Consider the following 27571-nt stretch of genomic DNA (forward strand, 5'->3'; position numbering starts at 1 on the left):
TTGGCAACTTTTGTTGCCAGGTAAGTACTGTAATTTAGCGTAATTACAAAAAAAACCTGTAATGCATTTTTACAAGTTTAATTTTATAATCCTGTAAAAAAAACTAAAAAATACTGTATATTGTAAACATCAATTTATTGTAAATTGCTTAGCAGTATTATACTGTAATTCATTTTACAGCAATTAGCGGCTACTTTACAGGATTTTATTGGCAACTTTTTTGCCAGTAAATTATTGTAAATTCTACAGTGTGTTCTTTACAGTGTATAACTTTTCAGTAAATAACAAACCTCAGCTTTTTATAACAAAGTTAGATAAGATTACTTATATTGAGTGGAAGATATCAATGTTACACAGACGGAAACTGTCGTATTAAAAACACTTTACAAAAAGACCCCATTTAACATGACTTAATAAACAAGTGTTACATAGCAATTATTCTCTTAATTTCAAATTGTATTAATTTATTTTAAATTAAAAGTTGTATCTGTTAACATTATTTCACGCACAGTGAACAAACATGAACGATCAAATGTTTGTATAAAACAACATTCACACACATTAATTAATGTTCACTCATCAAACTGCGCAAACTATATTTCATAGCCTAGAACTGCTTTTCTGATGGACCGATTTTAAGGCTATAAACATTAACCATACATTTGTACATTTGTTCTCTAACACACATATTTTAGCTACACAGGTCATTTAAAAGCCTCAGGTGTGTAAAAATACCACACTATCATGTCCTGTTTTTTTTCTTTATTTTTTTTTTTTTTTTTTTTTTTTTTTTTTTTAATAAACGCTATAAGAGCATTAAACACTTAATAAAGAAGTTTATTCTAATTCTCGCGTTAGCATTAGCCGCGCTTATGCTAACGATTAACTAAGCAAATGGCGATGTTTATTTAAGGTATAATTTTTATAACAAAAGCTCTAAATATAAAGTTAAATGAAAACTTACCTGCTTGAACTCTTTCATTAAATCTTGGTGTCGGTCTTTGAGGTGTTTTATTAAGTTCGATGTATTTCCTCCTTTTGAGAGAGAACTTCGATGACACCGTTTGCAAATGGGTTTCTGATGATCTATGATGTTGCCCTTGTCATCAGCCGCAAATACAAAATATTTCCACACGTGGCTCCTTGCTCCTTTCTTTACAACAAGCGGATTCAGAGCAGCCGCATCAGCAGCACCACCGGTCGCCGTGTCTCTGTGGTTTTATGAAGAAGACGCAACTGCGCAGTGCGCACTTTTCGCATAGCGCAGTAAGAACCAGGTTGACCGGGTGCTCGGTACCACCGGTACTTAAGAAAACCTGGCACCGTAACATTTAATTTTTTTTAGTACCGACTTGGTACCGAAGTACCGGGTCTTTTGACAACACTAGTGAGAACATTATATATAAATCTTTGTTCTGGAAGTGGACTTTTCCTTTAAGAAACAGCCCAGCCGTGTGTCAAGTATTCCAGCTGTTTTTCTTTTTACACATGAATATATGTAAATTCAAGCTTTCTATTTGGTTTTAAATGGTAAAAAAGTTTGAAATACAGCCATACCAATGTGGAAAACCCAGATTTTCAAATGCACTGATACTGCTTTCTTTTGTCTTTGGCACTTGTTTCTCTTGATGTGCTGATGTTCTTTTTAACATCCCTTGATTAATAGCATAACTCTATGAAGTAAATGTGTGGTGGAAGTAAATGAATACAGGAAATAAAATAGGCCTGTAAAAATAGTCAGTGTGGATAAGGCTGATGTTGTTTGTGTTTCAGGGAGTCGTGCCTATGTGCTGCTGTCCCTCAGCCAGCAGGATGGCATCGAGCAGCACATGGACTTTGATAACCGTTACACCCTGCTGGAGCTTTTTGCGGAGACCACCTCCTCTGAGGAGCACGGCATCTCCTTTGAGGGCATCCATCTTCCACAGGTACTCCTCTTCATTTCCAATCTAGTCAAAATAACTGTCCAAAACCTAGTTTGGTATCTTGTTGTTTACTGTCTACAACTTCCCTCTAAGGCAGCATTCCAACCCAAAATGAATCACGTAAGTGATGATTTATGACCGTTCTCATTGTAAACTGCTCATGGCATGTGACACATCAAGTGCTACTGAAGTATGAGATGCAATACACATTTGATTTGATGATTAAAAAAAAAAAAATGAGCTGGGTAAATAAGCTCAGACCACTCATTTGCGTACCAACGTGGTTGGCAGCTGTTAATGCACAATCATCGTTTTAGATTGACTAACTGCAATACTGTATAAGCTTGACTTTTGAACCAAACGCATAAATGTAGGCTATGCGCTGCCAGTTTCAGAGTGGAATGCAAAACGGAGACATTTCTTTCACTGACACTCTTCACTTGGCAGTGCTAAAACCAGCAGCGCATATACATACTTGCCAGCAACCCGCCAAAATAAAAGCTTGCTGATTTTAGGTTTGAAAATGTTGAAAATTCATATAAAAAGAAAAAAGAAAATGTAATTATTAGCATTGCTTTTTAGTATAAAATAATTGTATTTTTATTTAATACAATTTTTTTTATTTATAAGTGTAATAGTATTAGGGCTGTCACTAACGATTATTTTGGTAATTGAGTCATTGAGTCGATTATTCTGACAATTAATTGAGTAGTCAGATAATTATAATAATTTTTTTGTAGCAATAAAATAGTCCTAAGTGAACTGTTAAAACTGTTTTAAACAACAATGTATTATAAACCATGGAGCTAATGTACATTACGCATTATAACAAATGCCTTGCAAATCTGATGAAATGGCACATTTTGCATTACCAGATGAACGTTATAATAAATCCAAACTCATAACACGCAAAGATGGAGTTTAAGATGCTCCACACATGGAAATGATATCAGTTTGTGTAGCAGCATTTACTGTGAACGGAGCCGCTTTGAGACGCACGTTCAAAACCTACAAGCATGTAAATAATTAAAGCACATATATTAAACCTACATTGCATATATTTATTTAATTCAATCGTAGCATTTGCGAATTCTAAATAGCATTTTGCTTTATGTGGAATGGCTCACTTAAGGTATTTTGCTGATTAGTCGACACGGGCAAAATGCAGTTGATGATTATTTCTATATATATATTTTTATTTTATTTTATTTTTTTAAAATCGAATATTCAAATAGAATCGAGGAATCATATTTTAAAAAATAATTAAAAGTGCTGTAGTAGTAGTATTAATATTATTAAAAAAAAATTTTATTGTTGTATTTAATGGGTCACACCACTGTATGTGCAGGGTGAGCACCAAACCAAATCACCAGGTGCTCTCATGAGAACCAGACTGAAAAAATTATGTGTACCCCTGCTTATAAGCTTTCATATTGGGTGTGCACCTGTGCTGCCTTAGTAGGCAATTTGCTAGGTTTTGGAACAGATCATTTTTGCTTGCAGATGGTAGACTTATATGTGACCCTGGACCACAAAACCAATCATAAATTTATATATCATCTGAAAACTGAATAAATAAGCTTTGCATTGATGTGTGGTTCCAATCCAAATATTGAGAAAATCACCTTTTAAAGTTGTCCAAATGAAGTTCTTAGCAATGCACATTACTAATCAAAAATTAAGTTTTGATATATTTACAGTAGGAAATTTACAAAATGTCTTCATGGAACATCATCTTTACTTAATAACCTAATGATTCTTGGCATAAAAGAACAATCGATAAATTTGACCCATACAAGGTATTTTTGGCTATTGCTAACTGGTCTTATGGTCCAGGGTCACATATTGTTGAGCTTGTGAGCTAGTGACATGAAGCTAGCTAGTTATTATTCTTTAATCTAGTAATTTTTATTTATTTATTTATTTATATAACACTACTTAAAGCTTGCAATTCATGCATACATTCCTTAATAAATTGTATTTTAGAAATTTAAAAACATGAGGTATAATTTTTGCCCTGATATTATAAGTAAAGAAAAAGCTTCTGTGTGAAGAAATTAAAAGCAGTTTGGCATCATGTTTCATTAATATTTCTTAAGGGAAAAAGAAACAGTGAAGTAGTTTTGTTTAAATATTATAAATAGTTGAATCAATCTTGAATCAATTCTAATTTGAATTTCTCATTTTCATTTAGTTTAACTTCATGTTAAAATAACTAAAACTAAAACTGAAGTAATATTAATTTATATTAATTAATAATAACAATGACAAAAACACAGCAAAATTATTAGCTAAAATGAAAATGGAAAATACAAAAAAAAACAAGTGATACTGAAATCATACTTTGTTTTGGGGGAGTTTTTTGGTATTTATTTATTAATTATTTATGCATTTAAAAAAAAAAAATTTCTTCTGAAATTTGTGTCCAAAGATTGCATTTCTAATAACTGTTTGGTCCTTTTTTTCCAGGTTCTCTGTACAAATGTTTTTGTGTAAGAATTTGCTTTGTTTGCTGTAGATTCCAGGCAAGCTGCTGTTCTCTCTGGTGAAGCGTTACTTGTGCGTCACTTCATTGATGGACAAGCTGAACACGGCGGGGGTTGAGTCCACCTCTGAGCGTCAGGATGTCGGCCCTTCCTCCTCCTCGGCAGCCTACCAATCAGAGCACGCTCGTGTGCAGCGGGAGTTTGAGTTCACCATGGCCATGGCCAACCTCATCTCAGAGCTGGTGCGTGTCATGGGCTGGGACCGCAACCGGCAGCCGCCCCTCACCTCCATAAGTGCAAGCAGAGGGATTGAAGCAATGAATAACGAAATCCAGAAACACCCCATCCGCTCCATCTTTCAGCCGCGCTTCTCCGCTTCGTCTTCCGTCATGGCTGCTACAGCTATGGCTGCGGTCACACCACCAAAGAAGAAGAAAACGGCAAATGGTTTCAAGACGCGTTCAGACTTCACGTCACGTTCAGCTTATGTGGAGTATGTGCAGGATAATCTGAAGAGTGGCATGATGGTCCGTATGCTGGAGGACTATGAGGAGGTCAGCGCTGGGGATGAAGGAGAGTTTCGCTACAGTAACGACGGCTCACCACCGGTGCAGGTTAGTACTGTGTGAATGCATGAAGCGCAGTATCTAACACTTCATATGCTACTCGCTTTCAGTGTAGACACCGAAAAGCTTCAGGTTATGTGTGGTTTGCAAGCACTGTCGAATTTGGCAGTAATTCCACGGGAGATATTTGCATGTCACTCTGCTGTCATATCAATAAATTAGATTTTATTAAATAAATATAGCCTGAAGATTAAAATAGTAACAATAGCCTTTGTTTTAGTTAATTTTGTAATGGATACAAGTCATTTAAGGATAAGAAAAAAATTTTTATGGTTTGTTAAACTGTCCTTTTGAATTGCATTCGTAGCAAAATGTATGAATATAGAAACCAGGCAGACGTGGTGTCATCTCTTTTCTTCTCTTACTTGCACAAAACCACGGAAATGCACAATGGAAAACAATACATTTTATACAAACATAATATATAATACGTCAACAATGCAAACCTACTCTTTGGATTGAATTCTCACTTAATCTGTTAGTTAAAGTTCATTAAAAGTAAGGCCACTAATTTGCGTTTTTATTCATTCATCTGGAATTTGCTTCATTCAGTTTGTTGTTGGTGTAAAAACAATTACAATAGTTTTGGAAGGTCATGGTAATGCATCATATGTTTCCATTTTATCTTACAATATTTTACTGCTGAGCTGTTTTTGCATATGTACATTTGATTATTCGTTGAACATTGACCTGTGAATGAGCTCTTTAATAGACAGGACTTTGCAACATGTGACCAATAATGAATTTTTTCTTACTTTAAGTAATTTTATAGTATTTTTTTTATTTTTTATTTTTAAGAATATCTTTCCAACTATTGAAAAGCACTGACTGCCACTGTTTGAAAATGCCTGGAAAAGTGATTGAATTTCACTCTCAAAAATCTGCACAATTCCTGCGTTTGAATAGGAAGTATACTTATGCCTATTAAATAAAATGGGTAAATTCAGCATTCAAAATGAGGTGGCTTATCACAGGCAGAAGGTAAACAAACAAAAAGCATTCTTATTATTCAAATGGAAAACAAAAACAAGGGGAAAAAAACAGGTTTTACTTTACATGTCTGGTTTGTTCAGCGATGTTAAGTTTGATATAGTGTTTGGATGCTAGATGGTAAGATGCTTGTCAGGCATACCGACAGCGGTATCACCATTTTACCCTTACTAGTGAAGAGTGTGTCAGCATTTCGTAATAAACAATATCATAATTAACAAATTATTTGTTTGATAGCAAGGAAAGACAACTAACACTGTGAAATTACTAGATGACTTTGTTTTCTGTTTATGATTAGAGTTTTGATTGAGTACATTGTTTGTTTTTGGCAAATATATTTTAAGCAAAATACAAAAATGGTCCAGACTTCAAGAAGAAACCATGAACAGTATCTTTTCTCAGTCACATGGCCTTCTGCCATACATACGCTACCAGTCAAATGTTTTTGAACAGTACAATTTTTAATGTTAATATAAAAAAGTCTCTTCTGCTCACCAAGCCTGCATTTATTTCACCCAAAGTAAAGCAAAAACAGTAAAATTCTGAAATATTTATACTATTTAACATACCTGTTTTCTATTTAAGTATATTTTAAAATGTAATTCATTTCTGTGATTTCGAAGCGGAATTTTTAGCATCATTACTCCAGTCACATGATCCTTCAGAAATCATTCTAATATTCTGATTTGCTGCTCAAAAAAACATTTATTTTTAATTATTATTATTAGCATTTAAAACAGTTGAATACATTATTATTATTTTTTTTTTTTTTTTTTTTCCAGGATTCAAAAGATCCAAAGATGAAATCTGAAGCTTTTGTAACATACACTATAACAAAAGCTTGGAGTCAGTATAATTTTTATTTTTTTATTTATTTAAATTAATACTTCTATTTAGCGAGGATGTTTTAAATTCATCAGAAGTGATGATAAAGGCATTTATAATGTTACAAAAGATTTCTGTTGCAGATAAATGCTGTTCTTCTGAACTTTCTGTTTATCAAAGAAACCTGAAAAAATTCTACTCGGCTGTTTTCAGCATAATAATAATAATAATAATAATAAATGTTTGAGCAGCAAATCAGAATATTAGAATGATTTCTGAAGGATCATGTGACTGGAGTAATGACGCTGAAAATTTGGCTTTGAAATCACAGAAATAAATTACATCTTAAAATATATTCATAATTTTAAATAGTAAAAATGAGGTAGTGATAGTTGGGTTATTGGTACCCGAAGTGTCAGTCTGTATTCAGAAAGGCACGGAAAACAAATAACGTGTTCTAACAAATAACGCAAGCTACTAAAGGGACGTGGTTGGCCACAAATGATTGCCTGTTTCATTAAAGTACATTACATTTCACTTACCACATAAAAAGAGTAAGGAGAGATGACTGAGGATGATTGAAAATGATTTGCAAATCCTGAGCACAACTGACCAGCATCTAATCTTGTAAACTGTGTGGTAACAGGTACTGCCGCTTTAGTGTACACAGAGCATGTGCGATCACAAATCTCAAAAGTGAAAGCAATGGGCGATGGGATCATGATACCCCCTCAACATTGTCATGTCTATCAGCCATTGGCGATGGACGATGGCATTGTCTATCGGCCCAACACTATTATCCAGACCTCCGCTGAGAGGGAAATATAGAGACCAGACCTCTTCGAATAGCACTAACATAAATGCATCTTGGAATGCAATACAGTTCGCTTTATGTAAAAACATCTGCAAAATATACAAATGTAAATAGGAAATATAAGTTCATCAATCCAACATTTAATCCCAAGCTAGCTAGCATCTACTCGCTGGCAGCTTAATTTAGGATGCATTTGCAACCTTTTGTTACCCATTCTGTCATAGTTTTTCCCCCTAGTTTACTATTGGTGTTTATAATGTTTATTGCATAGTGAAAATTGCAATCATGCACGTCAGTCTTTTAAACTGTATGTTGAGATGTCCACATGTTTGGTAACAGAATTGCAAAAATTGCAAATAGAAAATAAAACGACCTCTTGAGTTTGGCAGGTAGTGATATGTGAATGTGATGCACCTCCTTTCACTACACATTTGTTGAAAACTAAAAGACATTCAGGCCCTTTTTACACTGTTTATAGAAATTCCTGTACAATCCTGTCATGTTCTGGCTTTCGCAGGTGTACTGGAACTCCCTGTCCAGGACCTACTGGGTGCACTGGCACATGATTGAAATTCTGGGAAATGGCAGTGGAGGACAGGCTGAGAAGGAGACTCAAGAAAAGGCCTCATCCCTCACAGAGACACTCAAACTCACTACTGGTAAGACAACATTCATGAAGAGCTCTCACATTCAAACACACGATCGTGCTTGTTTTATACAGTACCAGTCAAAAGCTTTTGAACAGTAACATTTTTTTATGTTTTTTTTTTGAAGAAGAAGAAGAAGTCTCTTCTGCTCACTAAGTCTGCATTTATTTGATCCAAAGTACAGCAAATATTTTTACTATTTAAAATAACTGTTTTTCTGTTTGAATATATTTTAAAATGTAATTTATTCCTGATTTCAAAGCTGAATTTTTACTATCATTACTCCAGTCACATGATCCTTCAGAAATCATTCTAATATTCTGATTTGCTGCTCAAAAAACATTTATTATTATATTATGTTGAGAATTTTTTCAGAATAGAAAGAATAGAAAGTTCAAAAGAGCAGCATTTATCTGCAGTGGAAATAACACTGGAGTAATGATCCTGAAAATTCAGCTTTGATCACAGGAATAAATTGCATTTTAAAATCTATTCAAATAGAAAGCAGTTATTTTAAACAGTAAAAATATTTTGTGGTAATACTACTTTTGCTGTATTTTAGATCAAATAAATGCAGGCTTAGTGAGCAGATGAGAATTCTTTAAAAAAAACATTAAAATCTTACTGTTCAAAAACGTTTGACTTGTAGTGTATATGCATCCATCAGTTTATATGAAACCAACAGTGTTGTCTTCTGTGTTTGTGAACGTGGCAGTGAGTCAGACGTTCTTCTCAAAGCCCCCCGGTGGGCTGTACACATTGCCTTACCTGATGGAGGGCTCTCAGGATGACGCAGGCATCCTGAGCCGTGCTGAATGGTGGGAAGTGCTGTTTTTCATCAAGAAGTTGGAACCCAAACAGCAGCAGGAGATCAACAACATCCTGCGTCAGAGTCTCGATGAACCGGTACTCACCATCTCCATCTTCCTACGCTCTTCACATAGGGTAGATTAGGAATTAGGAGGCAATGTCAATCTGAAGTAACCTGTTTGGATTATTCATGCTTTTTTTTGTTTATTCCTGCTGTCTCCTGGTATCTTTCAGATGGTAGAGCTTGATGAGTCGACTCTCATCCAGCTGTCCCTCACGAGTGAGGTGGCAAGGAAAGTCCTCCACTACCTGAAACAGAATTTGCAGGCGTCTTGTCTGGGTGACCTGCTCTGCTCCCACACTTTCATCAAGCACTATCTGAACTGTGGAGGTGCCGGCCTCGAGGATGAGGAAATGCTGATGGATAGCTCGCTCGGAGGACAAGGAGCTTCATCTTCTTCATCGCTGTCTTCAGCCACAGCGTCGTCCTCTTCATCATCCTCTTCCTGCACCATGGGCTCTGTGTCCAAGAAAGCTAAGAAAGAGATCCCAGCAGACACAGGCAGCTGTGGCAGTGAAACAGAAAGTGAACTTCCCACTGAAGACGACACCAAGTATCCTGATGACCTCGAGGAGAAGATGAAAGGTAAGGCTTTGTTTTATGCATGCTGTGGCTCTGCTGTGGATGTCACTGCTAGTGGAAACTCTTGCTTTGTTCATAATGATATGTGACCCTGGACCACAAAACCAGCCTAAAGGTGCGTTCACACTAGCATTTCACCAGTGGCTGGCAACGAGGTTGCTAGTTGGGCGTTCTCACTACTGGTTGCCTTGGCAGCGAATTAGGTTTCTTGCCGCTAAATACAAACATTTTGGAGGCAAAAGACTAAATATAATATAAATATAAATTAAATCTGTACTTACAAACAAAAACAAATGAGAAGCAGAGCCTAATTTTTTTCCATTGAGTATGTTTATCTATGGCTGAGAGGAGAATGATCATATGAGCTATTCCGTCTTCTTTCCTATTGGCTGTCGCTCCAGTAAGTCGCTCTTCATTTGCATAAAGTTGAGGAATTCTGAGCTTTGTCGCGTCGCTGGACGCGCCCCATCCGGTTGCCAACGGTCGCTGTAGCTTGATCGCTCTTGTCGCCGGAAATCGCCAGCTCTCTATTGAAATGAATGGGATCGTGTCGCTTTGTAGTGTGAATGGGGCTTAAAGGAGAACGGGTATATTTGTAGCAATAGCCAAAAATTCATTATATGGGTCAAAATTATAATTTTTTTTTTTTTTATGCCAAAAAGCATTAGGATATTAACTAAAAATTATGTTCCATTAATATTTTGTGAATTTTCTACCGTAAATATATCAAAACTTAATTTTTTTATTAGTAATATGCATTGCCAAGAACTTCATTTGAACAACTTCAAAGGTGATCTTTCTCAATATTTTGATTTTGATTTTTTTTTTTTTTTTTTTTTTTTTTTTTCTTCAGATGATGTATAAATCTCAGTTTAAAAAAAAAGACTGGTTTTGTGGTGCAGGGTCACAGATATTTTCTCAAAGCACACAAGGATGTGCCATTGAAAGGATGTTAGACGCAACACAAATGATGTTAGTATTAATGTAAAATTGCTGCATAAATAATACAGAGTTCAGCTGATTGCCATCACTGGTGTGCATATATGAAGAGTTCAGATGCAAAACCAGCTAAAAGCCATCTTGTCAAAAATGAGGATGATACTGAGTGAATGCTCCTGACACACATATGTGTGTGTGTATATATATAAATCTATAAATCTATAAATATATATATATATATATATATATATATATATATATATATATATATATATGTGTGTATGTATATATGTATATATATATACATATATACATATATATGTATATATATGTGTATGTGTAGGGCTGTACACATCAGATCAAGATACGGACTAGTGTGTGTCAACATTAAACCGCTGCTATTTAAATATGAAATCTGCATTTATATGTGAACGAGTGGCACAGTTTTGTCTACTGCACATAAAACAGCATGCATGGTGTTCTTAACATTTTCAGACAATTTTCACACAATTTATAGTTTTTAATTTAAGCAGTAAAACAAATTGGGCAGTGCTTTGTTTTCCAACAATCAAAGGAATAGTTTAAATTTGATACATTTGTATTAAATAATTCAACTAAATCAAGAAAAAATATAACGTAATTTGGGAGAAAATAAACAAGATTTTATAGTGTCTTAAGGCCCGTTCACACCAAGAATGATAACGATAACTCTAATAAGATTGATAGCTATATTTGCGTCCACACCAGTGAACGATCTGGTTTTGTTGCATTTACAACACTTCAACCAGTAGATGCCCTCAGCATGCACATTTCAAGCGCATCTATCTGATCTCTAATGTAGTAAATGTAATGGAGTAAAAACAAAACTATTTTCTACTGCAACTTTAGAGGAGGCGAGACAATGTTTTCCAATTAGCTCTGAATTCCTGAGGTGATTTTATGTTTTAAGTTTCTCTGTTTGTAGTTTCTAGCTGTCAGTGTTTTATCATTAATCAGCTGTTAAAAAAAAAAAAAGTGATCCCAACGATATCGTCCCCCTGTATCGTTATCGTCATAGTTGTGGTGTGAACTTTGAAACTATTTTTAGGACATTATCTTTATAGTTATAGTTAGCGTAATCATTCTTGGTGTGAACAGGCCTTTACTTTTGCTATTTTACAGTGACTCATCCATTTTGCACAAGTATATGTACATTAATTCATTTAACAGATGCTTTTATTCAACATGACTTTTGCTGAATGGCATGATTATTGGTGTATTTTTCTAGTATTTTTCCCTCTGCAACAGAAAATGATGCATTTCACAGAATGTGTTCAGAGCATTAGGCAGCAAAAGTTGCTAGCTGATAACAGTTTATAGTGTATAACAGTTTATAGTGTAGCTAGTATATATATATATATATATATATATATATATATATATATATATATATATATATTTTTTTTTTTTTTTTTGTATATGGGGTGCTTGAATCCTCCACTGGGCTACGTTGCAGTTCTCAGAATTTGATTTCCATTGACTTGAGGATGACTTTGTTGTGATATTTGCATACTGAATTGTAAATGGTCCATCTTCCTTAAATAAGGTTAACCATTTGCAACTGCCTGTACACTTTAAAGTAAGAAAGTGTTGCATTTAATGAAAAAGCTGTAATAGATCCATCTTGACCAGTGCTGAGAATAGTAACAAGTACTGTGACAATGCCTCCATGTGCAAATTCAGCAGATGCCTAGCAGATGATTTATAAGACATGACAAATCCTTAAAAATACTGAATAAGTGGATTATGTAGACCTGCTGTACCTGACCTTTTAAAGACAAATTGCTGTTTTGAGTGTTGTAAAATACTATGAATATAATACAGCCACATGCAGCAACATGTATCTCATCAATCCATTGGTTTGTGTCAAATGATTCATTGGATGAAAACAGTGTTTGGAGCAATTAGATGTATGTTTCTTCCTCTAAGCAAGTGTTTTCTGTTCTCTGCAGTGTTCAACAGTCCAAAGGTGCAGGGAAAGAAGAGCTCCCTAGAGAAGATGGGGGAGGTGGTGGACATCATGAAGAAGAGCGCGTCAGACTCGGGACTGCAGCTGGCTGGCATGAAAGTCATCAGTAAGATTCTGGAGGAGGAGGGACCTCAGGAGAGGAGCACCCTCCGATCAGACTCGGCACAAACCGTCCGGTGAGACTCAGAGACCATAAACACTGTCTGCTCTAAGCTCTGTTTTCTTATTCTGAACTTTAATTTAAACATCATTATTAAAAGTGCTAAGAAAATGCTGCCTTGCATTACTTCATATAATGTGGAATTATTAACTTATTTAAAATTTAACATTAGTCAAAATACATTCTGTGGAAGGGACAGCCTTGTATAGTCATATCTGAGTATAACAAATAGTTTTCCCCCTCACATAGTAACAAAGATCAATCATTGATCACTCTGCTTTTAATAAAATGGACCCTTTTCACATTTCTGGGTGTCTCAGAAGCAGTAGTAGTAAATAATATAACATAAAACGTGGTGTTATGGTATTATGATATATGATATATGGTATTATGTGTATACAATTTCAATAACTTTGTTTATAAACGGACTGTGAAAAGGGTTCTTTGTCTACATGCAATGCATAATATATTACACACTATAAAAAGTAATGTAAAGCTACGTGATTACTAGCTTTGTGACGAAAACGGTAGGGCTGCGCGATGAATCGTATTTTAATAGTGATCATGATTTTATTTGCCCGCTGGTTATTATCCTAAAATGTTTAATTTTAATTTGCCATTTGCATTATCTTGTATTGGTAACAAGTTAAGCTTTTGTGGTTGCGGTTGCCAGATTTTAAGCGTTTAAATCCCCCAATCAGAGCTTTTTTTTTTTTTTCCAATTTCTGCCCAGTGGTTTACTTACTCTTCCTATACTGGACATAGACTATCACTACATTATGGAAAAAGCACAGATGAGAGGAAAACGCCAGCAAACATGTGGTTTAGAGTTCGTTATTGATATATTCATAAAAGTATAACACAGCCAGTCTGTTTCTTTCATGCTGTCATTTGAGTTGTTAGCTGACTAAATCTGTGAGCAAACCATGCGAGTCTCTTGCTTTGTGCTTATGTTAAAGTGTAATCATTTTGATTAAAATGTGCAAAAAATGAAAAATACAGTTTATTGTGATTTTATTTTAGAGCAGAATAATCATGATCTCCCATTTAACCCTTATTGTGTGGCCCTTATGTACCGTGAAGTAATATGATTTGTAGTTTATGTTGTAAATAGTTTTAAAATAACTTTCTTGTCTTTTTTAGTGACAAAGTCTTAAAGATGTTGGTGGAGATGATTGGCAGTCAGCCCAAGCAGAACGCTGTCACTGCACTGCTGCTGACCCGCAGTCTAATGCTGAAATACGAGTGGAGGGTCTCATTTGCCACCGAGGGCGGTGTTAAAGCCATCCTGTGCTGCATGCAGGAGTATCCTGCCTGTATACAGGTGCAGCAGATTGCGCTGGCGGTGAGTGAGGATTCTTGTGACCTATATATTCTTTGTCTTCAAGGGCATATTGTATATAGGAGTTCTCTTTTTAACATTTGGTTGGCATGTCATTATGGGAACGGCTTCCGAAAATCTTTGAGAATGACGAGACGGCAGGTAGCTGAGGTTTATATACAGGGAGGCGGGACTTCGTGATCGCTTCAGCGATTGGTCTGCTGTGATTGGCATATGTAGTGTCTTTGGTGCGTCCGCAATCAGTTACGCCTGGTGCGTTCCTATTGTGAGATTCCTTACTTGTTATCAGAGAACCGGGGTTATGGTAGTAATCTAAAGTTTCTCCTGTCCTGAATTTCACTGGTCATCCGGTCATGCAAAACCATTGTTACTGATACAGTGTAATTAAAACATAATGAATGTTACAGTTGTTTTTGGTTATGTAGGATGGTTGCTGTTTAAAAAAACAATGGTGGCGTAATGTGCACAAACATTAGGCATTTAAAGGGTTAAAATTTTGAAAATTAAAGGGGTCATCGGATGCTAAGTTCACTTTTACATGTTTGAACATTAATGTGTGTTGGCAGTGTATGTACAAATCTACCCTATAATGATAAAAATACATGCAGTGGTTTTTAATTAATCTGTAAAAATAATATCCCCTTTTTGAAATCGAGCCATGTGAGTAAAGTATGAAGTGAGTATAAGGTTTTTTTGTTTTTTTTTAATGCATCTTTGCGATCGACTTTCCTAATAACACGCTAGTTAGCAAGTTTAGCGAGTAAAATGGAAAAATGTTAAAAGTAAAACACATTTTGAAGCCTTGCTAACGGTATGAAATCCTATTAAGAATGCATGATTTTTTGCTTAAATGACACTGAGATTAAATATTGTGGTTTTAATGGGGATGTTTTTGTACTTAATGTCCTGAGTGTAAATGTTTTTGTGACTAATGTAAAATAGATTTATGAAAGCAAATGAGGGTGGGACATTTCAGACAAAATAGATGTTGTTTGTATTACCACAGCCAAATTGTTAACTGGAATTGGAGCCAGAATCATTTTATTCTTTACAATGCTCTAAGTTAGTTACTGAAAAGTGTTTAACAAAAGTGCATTGTTTTCTCCAGACTCTAAAGGTCATCACAGGTGCCAGTAAACATGACCCTCGCAGTGTGGGTGGCTGTCTGCCCCTTTCTGAGTCTGGCACTCAGATGATGCTAGAGATTTTTGCAAGCATCGGCTCTGCTACACCCGAAGGCTCCAAAGGGCTCCTGTTTGCCATCCCGTCTGCAATTGACCTCATGCTCAGCACACCAAGGTAAGAGCTTTGAAGCCTGCTTTAGATATAGCATATTTGACTTTGTTTGCTGAATTCACATTCATTTTTCTCCTGTGGTTTATGCAGTTGTGGTTTGTCGGTGCGGAACGGGCTGCTGGTCATCATCATGCTGATTTCCAGCCACAAGAGCCTGGCAGAGCAGCTAGTCGCCTGCAATGTCAGTGCCACGCTAAAGAAGTGCCTTTCTGCTCAGAATCAACACAGCATGCTGGCTATTATCGCCCTCAACCACATCTCCATGGTTCACAAACTGGAGAAAAAAGGTATCATCATGCATTATTTTAACTGCTTGTCAAATTGCTTTTAGGTGCTTTTAAAAAGCCGCCTTAGCAAACAACTAATTACCATCATATTATGGTTTGAGCAGTGGGCTAAATGCACTAAAATACATGGTCGTCTCCAACACGATGATTTGTCATAATCAGTATGTTAATAAAGCAATGCACATTCATTCTTGACTTGGATTACCAATGTTTGTGCATCATTTAAAGTTCCATGTTTGCCTCTGTAGAGTCTCAAGATGAACATGACTTTAAGGACACAGAGCTGAAGATGTTGGTGGTGAGTCTGAAGGAAATGCCGGCCACTAAAGAGGTTATACTGACCCTGGAGCAGCTGCTCTGTGACGACGCCTCCCAGCTGGAGGACGAGAGAAACGAGGTAACGCGCAGCAGAGACACCTTCCAGGACCTCATCCGCCTCATGGACCAGCACAGAGTGGATCGGGCTGTACAGCTGTCCATCCTGAGGTGAGAGCTTGACTAATTTAGGTAATAAATGGGTAAAAGCTATTTCAAACTGCTTCAAGGTAGTTGCACTCACAAAGACATGTCTAGGTCACATTTTAAAAAATGTTTTCCATTAAGAAAATGCTTTTCATTATTGTCATTGTAACTTCTGGAATACTTCATTTTTTTTAAATTCTTTTTTTTTTAAAAAAAAATAAATACATAAATAAAATTATAAAAAATAAATGGCTTAAGGGCAGTACCCTTATTATCATGACCTATGTACAAGTACTTCATACATTTTTAAATAATATATTATTTCCTTTACATTACTCTTTTGACATTATGAAATTAAGTCCTGTACAATACGCTTTTTATTTTAATTACTGCTGTCAAATTGATTAATCGCATCCAAAATAAAAGGTTGTTTACATACTGTATATGTGTATTATGTATTTTTATATCTATAAATAAGTACACACATACATGTATATATTTACATTAGTGCTGATTAATCGCGATTAATCGCTTTCAAAATACATTTTTTGTTTACAGAATATCTGTACTGTGTATATTTATGTATATGAATACACATGCATGAATATATTCAAGAAAAATGTTTATTAATTAAATATGTTTATATATAATATTAATAATATTAATAAAAATGTATACATGTAAATACATGTAAATATTTTCAAATATATGCTATAAGTGTGTATAATTATACATAATAAATTTACACGGTACACATATAATATTTAAACAAACTTTTATTTTGGATGTGATTAATTGCGATTAATCGTTTGACAGCACTAATTTACATGTGCATGTATGTATTCATATTTATATACAATTTATAATATATATTAGTATAGTACATTTATTAAATGTATACATGTATACTTGTGCACATAGAAATACACACAGTACAGACGCATATTATGTAAACACAACCTTTTTTTTGGATGTAATTTAATCGAATTGACAGCACTCATTTTAATATATTTTATTCATATTTATTTATTTATTTATTATTTTTTTGGATAACATTTTAGTTACCATTCATATTTGTGTTTTGCGTCATAAAAAATGCTTTTAAGGACAAAACTGTGCAACCTTAATTTATGGCAGTGTTGTATATATTCAGCAATTTATTTTAAGAAATAGTTCAAAATAATTCTGTCATTATATGCTAACCTTGCCTATGCATTGCATAAATTACGTGACAGAGTCAAAAGGATATTTAAAATAAATAAAAAAAAATATGTTCCACACAAGAAAGTAATTTGGAAGTGTTTGAAGGCATTTCTTTAATCTACTTAAGGTCTTAGTTTCAATATTGTATTGTTGATTTCTTGACTGTATTGATGGTATTGCTTTATTTGCTAATGATATATTAACTTTCATGCTCCACAGGATTTTAAACAAGTTCTTGGATAACTACCAGGAGGATCTGCTGCCGTGGCATGAGAGTATTGAGCCTTGCCTGTCATCTATGACGGCCTTTGTCAGTGACAGAGAGGTACTGTCTCTTCTTATAAATTTAGCTTTATAAGATCATGGTTTCATAATAGAAGTATTTCAATGCCTCTTTATCTCCACTTAGGTCGTGCAGCAGTTCATCCGCTTCTTGTATCGACTTGCATCTCTGAATAAAGACTATGCTGTTGTGATGTGTCGGCTGGGCACCAAAGAGGCTCTTATCAAAGCCGTGGACAAACATAGCACCAGCCTGCTCATGGTCACGGAGCTGCGGGACCTGATCAATGACTGTGAGAAGTACGCCAGCCTCTACAAGAAAATGACCACCAGTGTGCTGGCGGGATGTATACAGGTAAAGCCTAGTCAAAGTAGATATTTTCAAAATCAACTAGTCTGAGTTCTCTAAGTTGTCTGAACAAGTCTTATATAATTAGGCTGGTTTCTGGGTCACCTGACCTCGAACAGGCTTGTTTCCTACAAGTTTTTAATGATTTAGATGGAGCGTAACAAGCAGGTTTTAATGGATGGTCCATTCCTAGAATGTTTAATGGTTTGTTAGACTATCAGGATAATTAATATACATGTTCACTTAATAACACACTCCATATTTGTATTTTTAGATGGTCCTTGGTCAGATCGAAGAGCATCGCCGCAGCCATCAGCCCATCAATATTCCCTTCTTTGATGTGTTCCTGCGGAACTTGTGCCAAGGTCTGTTACTAAAACGCTTGATGTAAAACGTATAATCATTAAAGCCATAAATCACCCCAAAATGAAATGCATTATTCGCTCGTTTGAATCTTATGTCTCTCTTTCTTTCTTCCATGAAACACACAAGTTAGAAAGTCTGAGCTGCACTTTCAAAATAGATTGCAAGCTCGCATTCATTTTTAAGTGCAACAGCCAATTGATACATTGCTGTATGGAAAAGAAAATCTCCTTTTCTACTTACTAAAGCTAAATAGTAAAACTAAAATTTTAAATATTCATTTAAAGCCTTTGCTTAAAAATAACTGTGGTATGTTACTAGTAATGGTTTAGGTATAACTTTAACAGTTATTTGAGTGTGTGATGTTTATTTACTTGTATGGTGTTCCCCAGGCTCCAGTGTGGAACTGAAAGAGGACAAATGCTGGGAGAAGGTGGAGGTCTCCTCCAATCACCATCGAGCTAACAAGCTGACAGACAAAAACCCCAAAACCTACTGGGAATCCAATGGCTGTACCGGCTCCCATTTTATCAACATTTACATGCATAAAGGAGTGGTCATCAGGTATGCTGACCTGGCTATTCTTTATTTAGTAAATGCTGCTAAAAGAAACCCTAGACTTTTATGATCAATTTTAGTTATAAATAGTAACAGTAAAAGTGAATGATTCAGCTATTATGGATGTTCAAGCAACCCATTCATAAAAAAGTCACTTGCTTTGTTCTGGTGGATTTCTGTATTCAGTATTGCACATCATTGTTCATTCAGTTGTAACTGCGCATCATGTCTTACATTTATTTAATAAGTTTTCATTAGGGCTGATTAGGTCGATTATTCTGCCGATTAATCAAGTAATCGGATAATTATAATTATTTTTTTGAGGTAATAAAAATAGACCTGAGCAAGCAATAGCCTTTAAAATGACTTACAATACATATATAATAGCAATGATGCAATAATAATTGGTTCAAATAAAGTATCAAAAGCAAATAATTGTATGGTTTTATTCAACAGACGGTTTAAACAGTTAGCGTATTGAGAAAGATATTAATGTATTCTCCTGTGTTTGCATAGGTTTATAAATGATTTACCTTACAAATCTGATTAAATGGCGCATGCTGCGTTCCCAGGTGAACATTACAATAAACCCAAACTCCCAAGCTTCTCTGAGACTCATTTAACCTACACATAAACAATTAAAGCGCGTATATTATATCTGCATCGCTTATATTATTTAACTGAATCGTAGTGTTTGTGAATTCACAATAGTATTATGATTTGTTATAATTTTTAAATGGGTTTAATATATCATGCAGTCTTACAAAAAAGGTCTAATGCATTTCATAGATGCTCGTCCATAGAACGCGTCACTTCCGGTATTTTGACATGGTTACTTGACACGGGCAATCAAGGATTTTTTTTTTCATAATCAAGTACTCAAATCAAGGAATCATGACAGCCCTAGTTTTGATAAATAAATTGGCCTTATAAAGTTACAAATTGGTTCTAGATATCAGTTGAAGAGGGCAAAAATTGTCCCTTAATGGAAAAATGTATTTCCGTCACCGCAACTGATGAAAATCCTTTTCTTCATTCACAGGCAGTTGACTGTGCTTGTAGCCAGTGAGGACTCGAGTTACATGCCAGCTCGTATTGTGGTTCTCGGAGGAGATGATCCCACAAACATCAATACTGAACTCAACACTGTGAGAAAACCCTTCTCATTCATTTTACAGAGGTGATGACTGCACATTGAACTTTAAGGTGATACTTTCTTTTCTTTTTTGTGTGTGTTGAACAGGTAAATGTGGCACCTTCCGCCAGCCATGTGGTTTTGCTGGAGAATATGACCCGCTTCTGGCCCATCATTCAAATCAGAGTCAAAAGATGTCAACAGGTCAGACCTATTGAATAAAATGTGGCAGAACTTGCCTGAAGTTCTACATAAAGCCTAAGATTTCCTTTTTCTAGTACAAATTGTGTTTCTTCCTGTCCACAGGGCGGCATTGACACACGAGTGCACGGGTTTGAGGTTCTGGGGCCAAAGCCCACATTCTGGCCCGTGTTTAAGGAGCAGCTGTGCTGCCGCACTTATCTCTTCTATACAACAAAAGCTCACACCTGGTGCCAGGAGATCCTGGAGGACAAGAACCAGCTGCTGCAGCTTTTTAACAAGTGAGACCTTCTGCTAACGCTGTAGAGCAGGATTAAGAGGCTGGGAGGTGTTATTGCTGCTGATATTTATGTGCGTCTCTCTGGGCTTTAGGTTAAACACTGCCCTAAAACACGAGCAGATGTTTGCTGACCGTTTCCTGCCCGATGCCGAGGCCGCAGAGGCTTTAGGCCGGACCTGCTGGGAAGCTCTCATCACCCCCATCGTCCAGAGCATCACTATTTCAGGTAACCAGCACTTGCCTGACTGAAGTCTGGTCCACTTTCCAGCTTCTTTTGGCCGAATACCACCAACTTAAGAGAAGGGACCATCTGATGAATACATAAACAGTTTTTAGTGCTTATATCTATTCAGTATCTTCAGATTTATGTGCAGTATAAACTGTTGGTGGTCCATGTGATTTGGATTGAATTTCTGACCTTCTTTATTACAGAGACTTCTACTCTCAGCCCTCTGTCCTGGTTGATGAAAGAGTATTTGGAGAATGCCGATTCCTCCAAGAGATGTAAGAGCTCAGCCGCCATCTTCAACTCTCGTGTGCGCCGTCTCACTCACTTGCTTGTCCATGTTGACACGAGCACAGTTGATACAGAAGAGCTCAAACCTCCCATCAAATCCAGTGAGTGCCTTTAAAACAATTAAAACTACATTACTTCATTCTAGAGACTGGAGCACCACTACTGTGGGTTACTTTTTATTTATGTGTGAGATGTATTTGTTAGTTTTATGGTGGTCCTATCTAAGTCTTTTCTGGTACCCCAGAGAACAAGTGTGCTATTTTTAAACCACCTTTTGTAGATTGTGTTAAATGAAGGCTTCTGTATTTCAAGGTATTTTTCTTGTTTTCAGAAGGTATCAACAGAAGCAGAGATTTGAAGAGTAAGTAATAGTGTAGATGCTAATGTTATTTTATTTTGACTTCATTTTTGTGTATTTTTTTTCAGCACCCCATCCATCTGCTCAGCTCAACTCCAGACTAACAATGATAAAATGCCTTTTAATTATTTATTTTTTAAATTTATTTTTATTAAATTCCGCTGTCTTTATAATTATTTTTTGAATCACTCCGGCTTCCCATTTAAATTGCTGGTAGGGCTGCATGTTTATGTTAATAAGTGTGTTAAAAACTGCTAATTGTTAATTATTAATGCCCTTTTATCTCCAACATGAAGTGTTGGACATGTTGTCCTACCAGAACAAACAGTTCACACTTGAACCATTGTTACAAGAGCTAATCATGTGCTTCAAAATCAAATGCAGTGAAAATTAACTTTGCATTTACACTGAAGACAATAAGTGAATTTCTATCTGGTTCACTGTTTATTTATTTTTTGTTCCCTAGTTAAGTTGAAATGTATATATATTTTTTGTAATGTTATATAATATAGGATTTTTATCATTGCTACATTTAATATTTTAATATTATTTTGCATTTGAAAATTTTTTTTTTTTTTTTAAATAGAAAGCCTTGTATGCTTGTTATTATTATTATTATTATTATTATTATTATTATTTATTATTATTATTTTTATTATTATTATTATTATTTTTATTATTATTATTTTTTTTTTTTTTTTTTTTTTTTTCGTCCATTTTTCCAAACATGGTGAAATGCTTTTTTGCACCCTGGTGCCATTGCTTTACATTAAATTTGTGGAATTAAAAATAAATGCTGAAATTCTTTTGTTCATAATGCATGTTAGAAGTTAACCACAGATTTAAAGGAAACCAAAATTTTGATAAATTGTGCAGCCCTAATTGCTGGCACATTGTTTTTGTTGATGTTTTGTTTGGTAACCATATGTGTGATTGTTTTTGACACCTTGTCAAGGGTCTTTATTTGTGTGCCTTTGTTTTTTCACAGATGGTAAAGAGGGAAAGAATAAGGAAACGACTACAGTAAGCTCATCTTCATCCTCGAGCAAACCGAAAGTGAAGAATACTAGCAGCATTGCAGGCATCGCTTTATGCTGGCAAGGTGTCGTTCAGCGACAGGTTAGACATTAGTTTTAGTTTTGGTGAAATGTGTTAAAGAAGAAGTCCACTTCCAGAACAAAGATTTACAGATAATGTACTCACCCCCTTGTCATCCAAAATGTTCATGTCTTTCTTTCTTCAGTTGTGAAGAAATTGTTTTTTGAGGAAAACATTTCAGCATTTTCTCCATATAGTGGACTGCCCCGATTCGGAACTTCCAAAATGCAGTTTAAATGCGGCTTCCAACGATTACAAATGCAGTTGTAAAAGATCCCAGCTGAGGAAAAACGCTCTTATCTAGCAAAACAGTCAGTTGTTTTCATAAAAATAATACAATTTATATACTTTTTAATCTCAAATGCTCGTCTTGTCTTGCTCTCCCTGAACTCATGACAGTTAGTGTATGTCGAAAAACTTCCATCTCTTGTTCTCCCTCAACTTTAAAATCGCCCTATATCGCTGTTTTACCTTTTTTGTTGAGGGTGTTTGATTTTCTTTGCATGTTCACTTTGCAAAGACTGTGTCGGTACTTCTGCAGCGATGTAGGATGATTTTGAAATCATTTTTGAGGTTGAGGGAGAAAATACAATTGAAGTTTTTCGACATAACTGTCTTGAGTCAGAATACACAGAGTTCAGGCAAAGCAAGACAAGACGAGCATTTGAGATTAAAAAGTTTCCTTGACTGGGGTCATTTACAACTGCATTTGGGATCGTTTTAAGCTGCATTTAAACTGCATTTTGGAAGTTCAAACTCGGGGCACCATATCAGTCCATTATATGGAGAAAAATCCTAAAATGTTTTTCTGAAAAAACATAATTTTTTTACGACTGAAGAAAGAAAGACATGAACATCTTGGATGACAAGGGGGTGAGTACATCATCTGTACATTTTTGGGATGGAAGTGGACTACTACACTCTGCATGTCTCAGCCTAAAATGAACTGTACTAATGCAAAATTACATTTATCAATTCCTATAATTCTGGAATAATTTTTGGCTTGGCTTTCTCCAGGTAAAGAGTTTCCTAGATTCGACATGCAGCCTCTCTGACTTCGTAGAGCGTTACAGGGGTCTGTTCCTCCGACTAAAGAATGCCATGGAGGAGCTTTTTGGCCAGCACACTGCCTTTGTGCTTGCGCTCCGTCAAGGCTTTTCTGCCGCCTTGCTCCAGCTCTCCATCCTCACCGCCATGCATGTGAGTCAACAGGGAATACTTCATTATAATGCATTATAATTAAAATTAGTTTTTGGACCATTAGGATATTTTTGAATTGAAACTAATTTAAAAGTAATTTTTTTGTATTTATTTTTCAATAACTCACTTGCAGGTGAGTGAACGTTTTGCACAGTACATAGACAAGATGATCCAGGAAAGTGGGGTGGACTCTGGAAGTGTGGACACATTGAACCAGCTTCAGCAATTCCTGGAGCCCATGCTGTTCCTCTCCGGTCTGGAGCTGGCCAACACCTTTGAGCACTTTTACAGGTATGAGAACAGCTGCTTCTAACTAGGGTTGAGTGATATTTCAGAAACTATCATTTCTATTTATGTATTTGTTCTGAAAAGATGTGGTGATCAACTTATTTTACCATTGAAGGAGCCAGTATTAAAGCATGACACAAGAAACTTCACTTTGGAAGACACTAGCTGTTTATATGGTTCTGTACACTCTGTTTTTCACATTGTCATCTCTTCCTGTGTTCAGGTACTATCTGGGTGATCGGCTGTTGGGTCAGGGGAAGGTGTGGTTGGAGAGCGCTGTGGTTGAGCAGATCGGTACCTGCTTCCCAAACCGGTTTCCCCAGCAGATGCTGACCAACCTCAGTGAATCTGAGGAGCTTCAACAGGAGTTTCATCTTTACCGTCTACAGCAGCTGGACAAAAATCTGGAGAACTTTGAGGAGGTGAGAGTGATTGACATTTTATGTAAGAGCTGCTTCAATTTTTATCACTGGAGGTCATATGCGTATGAGTAATGCATCATCAAAGTGTAGCTAGTTTAAATTTGTTGTGAAATCTAGTCTTTAATACTGACTGCTAGACTTTTTTTTTTTTTTTTTTTTTTTTTTTTTTTTTTTTTTTTTTTGCAAGTGATGAAATCAGATCAATTTGTTCAGTGTTGTCAGTATCCATTATTATGGATGTAACAATTCATTGATATGAATCAATACTAATTTTTCAGATGTATCTTATTGCCAAAGATGAGCTGTCATCAAATAATTGATATGTGCAACTTTTTTTAGTATTATTTTTCTCTGTTAATTTTTTTAATGTTAGTTGTTGTTGTAGTGTAACTATGTAAAATGTAACTATGTAAAATAAGCATGTCATAATAAGCATCGAATAAGAATCAAATGTCATAATACTGATATATATTGATCAAAGGCCCCTATTGAATTTGAAATTGAGATGTATGCATCATCTGAAAGCTGAATAAATAAGTTTCCATTGATGTATGTTATGATAGGACAATATTTGGTCAAGATACAACTATTTGAAAATCTGTAATCTGAGGGTGCAAAAAAAAAATCAAAATACTGAGAAAATCACCTTTAAAGTTGTCCAAATAAAGTTCTTAGCTATGCATATTACTAATCAAAAATTACGTTTTGATATATTTTATGGTAGTCAGTTTACAAAATATCTTAATGGAGCATGAATTTTACTTGATATCCTAATGATTTTTGGCATAAAAGAAAAATCAATAATTTTGACCCATACAATATGTTTTTGGCTATTGCTACAAATATACCCGTGCTACTTAAGACTGGTTTTGTGGTCCAGGGTCACATATCGTAATCATCGTATCATGGCAGGTTTTGAGGTAAGGTTGAAGTCAAACGTTTACATACACCTTGCAGAATCTACAAAATGTTAATTATTTTACCAAAATAAAAGGGATCATAAAAAAAGCATGTTTTTTTTTTTTTTTTTTTTTTTTTTTTTTTTTTTTTGTACTAACCTAAATAAGGTACTTCACATAAATAACGTTTACATATAGTCCACAAGAGAAATGAATAGTTGCATTTTAAAAATAACCCTGTTCAAAAGTTTACATACACTTGATTCTTAATACTGTGTTGTTACCTGAATGATCCACAGCTGTGTTTTTGTTTTGTTTAGTGATAGTTGTTCATGAGTCCCTTGTTTGTCCTGAACAGTTAAACTGCCCGCTGTTAAAAAATCCTTCAGGTCCCAGTCAAACACTCGTTTGAACCTTCTGTAATAGTTGCATATGAGTCCCTCAGTTGTTCTCAGTGTGAAAACTAAATAAAAAATAACATGCATTTTGCATGATCCTTCTTATTTTAATGAAATTAACATTTTGCTGATTCTGTAAAGTGTATGTAAACTTTTGAGCTAAAAAAATAGCTAAAAAAATCAATGTCAGATTGTATCATAATGAAATGTCTGATTGCATCCTTATGCATTATGTCTATAGTGTTGTGATGATGTAAATGTTTAAATGCTAATGCTGTCCATTTTGTTGTTCATCATGTGTTTTTGATCAGATGATGGATGAGGATGTGTCTGAACCTGAGGAAGAGAGTGACGTAAAAGTGCTGGTGTTGTCCCCGCGCTGCTGGGTTGTGTCGGCTCCCTGCTATCTCGAGAACCCCAGGAAACACTTCCCTGTTCAACTCTGCAATTACCTGGCTGAATTCACAGAGTTTTACGCCAACAGTTAGTTGAAAAATCCATTATTTATGCCAGTGAAAAAATGCCTACATGCCTACAGCCTAGTAACACATATTCTCTCTGGTGGTTCTGTTGTAGTTTGAAGTTAATCTGTATGTGTGTATCTGTCCTGTAGGTCAGCGCATGTATAGTTTGACCCACAGTAAGCCTCGACGGCTGCAGTGGACATGGCTCGGCCATGCAGAGCTTCAGTATGGCTCCTGTACTCTCTACGTCTCTACACTCCAGATGTACATCCTGCTACAGTTCAACAAACATGAGGTACTATCTGGAGAACAGAAATCTGGGCATGATATGAAGTTTTTATATGTCAGAATTGTTCACTTTTGTCATCTTCTACAGGATGTGAGTGTGGAGATGCTGCAGCAGGCCACAGGTCTCTCTCCAGCCATGCTGAGCCATGCCCTCAAACCTCTCACAGTAGAGAAGGGGATTCTCACTCAGACCGGCTCCAGTCAGGACCCCATGAAAGGTGAGAAATGATGCCTGTTTTCTTGATGCTTCGATTTTAAAAAAAAAAAATTAAAAAAATCAGTGCTTCAATGTAAACAATAGGGGTGTAGCGTTACATGTATGAGTCCCGAACTATCACAGTTCAGTTCGTGCTGTCAGATGACAAATACGGTCAAAGCCAGGGGCGATAAATCTACAAGAGGTAATGCAATGCTTTTGATTTTTACAATCTCAACAGTAAAAAAAAAAGTCGTAGAAGTGGTGCACCAACTTGCACCACTATGCACTATGCACCAACTTAAAACAAGAAGGAGAGTTCAGATGACACGCAAGAGCTCAAAGAAATGCCTGCTTGTTTTAAATCAGCAGTGTGGGAAAGTTTTGGGTTCTAGAGATGCTACCTTCCAATCATTTTCCAAAATGTAATTTGCATGGAGTTTTTATGAAGTCTGTGAAGAGGAGAAAATACTTTATCATGCCGATCAAGCTTGCTGTTTACAATGCTTGAAATGTAGGAAAACAAATATATGGGAGTTCATATGAATGTATCTCTGATAGGAACTGACTGTCTTCAGAAATATTTCAGTGGCATTTTCTGTTCCACTTACCTCCATGTAATGCATATTAAAGTAGTGTTTATAAGCTGAGCTGCTTTGTTTACAGCGGTAACCAAGAAAACGCTATATTATTGCTGTTCCATAAGCACTTCCTGCTGTCAGTGCTGAAAATTAGCATTTTCATTCAGTCCGTCTGTGTTTTGTGTGTGTGTGTGCAGGTGTCTTATATAGCATAATTTCACAAATCTAGTG

At 35.6% G+C, this 27571-nt stretch overlaps 1 protein-coding gene across 3 annotated transcripts in view; it reads left to right on the forward strand.

Annotated features, from left to right (window-relative positions):
* The window catches only part of LOC127174877 (cullin-9), a 59202-nt gene that overhangs the window by 13799 nt on the left and 17832 nt on the right, over nucleotides 1-27571 (forward strand). Inside the window, exons 3-29 of one of the 3 annotated variants that reach the window (XM_051125507.1) lie at nucleotides 1774-1928; nucleotides 4444-5025; nucleotides 8184-8325; nucleotides 9029-9219; nucleotides 9358-9769; nucleotides 12697-12889; nucleotides 14017-14218; nucleotides 15324-15514; nucleotides 15602-15798; nucleotides 16047-16284; nucleotides 17683-17788; nucleotides 17873-18100; nucleotides 18369-18459; nucleotides 18850-19021; nucleotides 20058-20163; nucleotides 20259-20354; nucleotides 20457-20632; nucleotides 20724-20857; nucleotides 21064-21249; nucleotides 21483-21509; nucleotides 22495-22625; nucleotides 23622-23804; nucleotides 23938-24095; nucleotides 24316-24514; nucleotides 26123-26294; nucleotides 26425-26570; nucleotides 26652-26781. In XM_051125507.1, the coding sequence (XP_050981464.1) occupies nucleotides 1774-1928; nucleotides 4444-5025; nucleotides 8184-8325; nucleotides 9029-9219; nucleotides 9358-9769; nucleotides 12697-12889; nucleotides 14017-14218; nucleotides 15324-15514; nucleotides 15602-15798; nucleotides 16047-16284; nucleotides 17683-17788; nucleotides 17873-18100; nucleotides 18369-18459; nucleotides 18850-19021; nucleotides 20058-20163; nucleotides 20259-20354; nucleotides 20457-20632; nucleotides 20724-20857; nucleotides 21064-21249; nucleotides 21483-21509; nucleotides 22495-22625; nucleotides 23622-23804; nucleotides 23938-24095; nucleotides 24316-24514; nucleotides 26123-26294; nucleotides 26425-26570; nucleotides 26652-26781 (4944 nt within the window). Of the gene's footprint in view, nucleotides 1-1773; nucleotides 1929-4443; nucleotides 5026-8183; nucleotides 8326-9028; nucleotides 9220-9357; nucleotides 9770-12696; nucleotides 12890-14016; nucleotides 14219-15323; nucleotides 15515-15601; nucleotides 15799-16046; nucleotides 16285-17682; nucleotides 17789-17872; nucleotides 18101-18368; nucleotides 18460-18849; nucleotides 19022-20057; nucleotides 20164-20258; nucleotides 20355-20456; nucleotides 20633-20723; nucleotides 20858-21063; nucleotides 21250-21479; nucleotides 21510-22494; nucleotides 22626-23621; nucleotides 23805-23937; nucleotides 24096-24315; nucleotides 24515-26122; nucleotides 26295-26424; nucleotides 26571-26651; nucleotides 26782-27571 lie in introns of all 3 variants that reach the window. The other 2 variants (XM_051125506.1, XM_051125508.1) reach the window with 2 other exon arrangements.

The sequence above is a fragment of the Labeo rohita genome, chromosome 13 (assembly GCF_022985175.1).
Source record: "Labeo rohita strain BAU-BD-2019 chromosome 13, IGBB_LRoh.1.0, whole genome shotgun sequence".
Taxonomy (NCBI): Eukaryota; Metazoa; Chordata; class Actinopteri; order Cypriniformes; family Cyprinidae; genus Labeo; species Labeo rohita.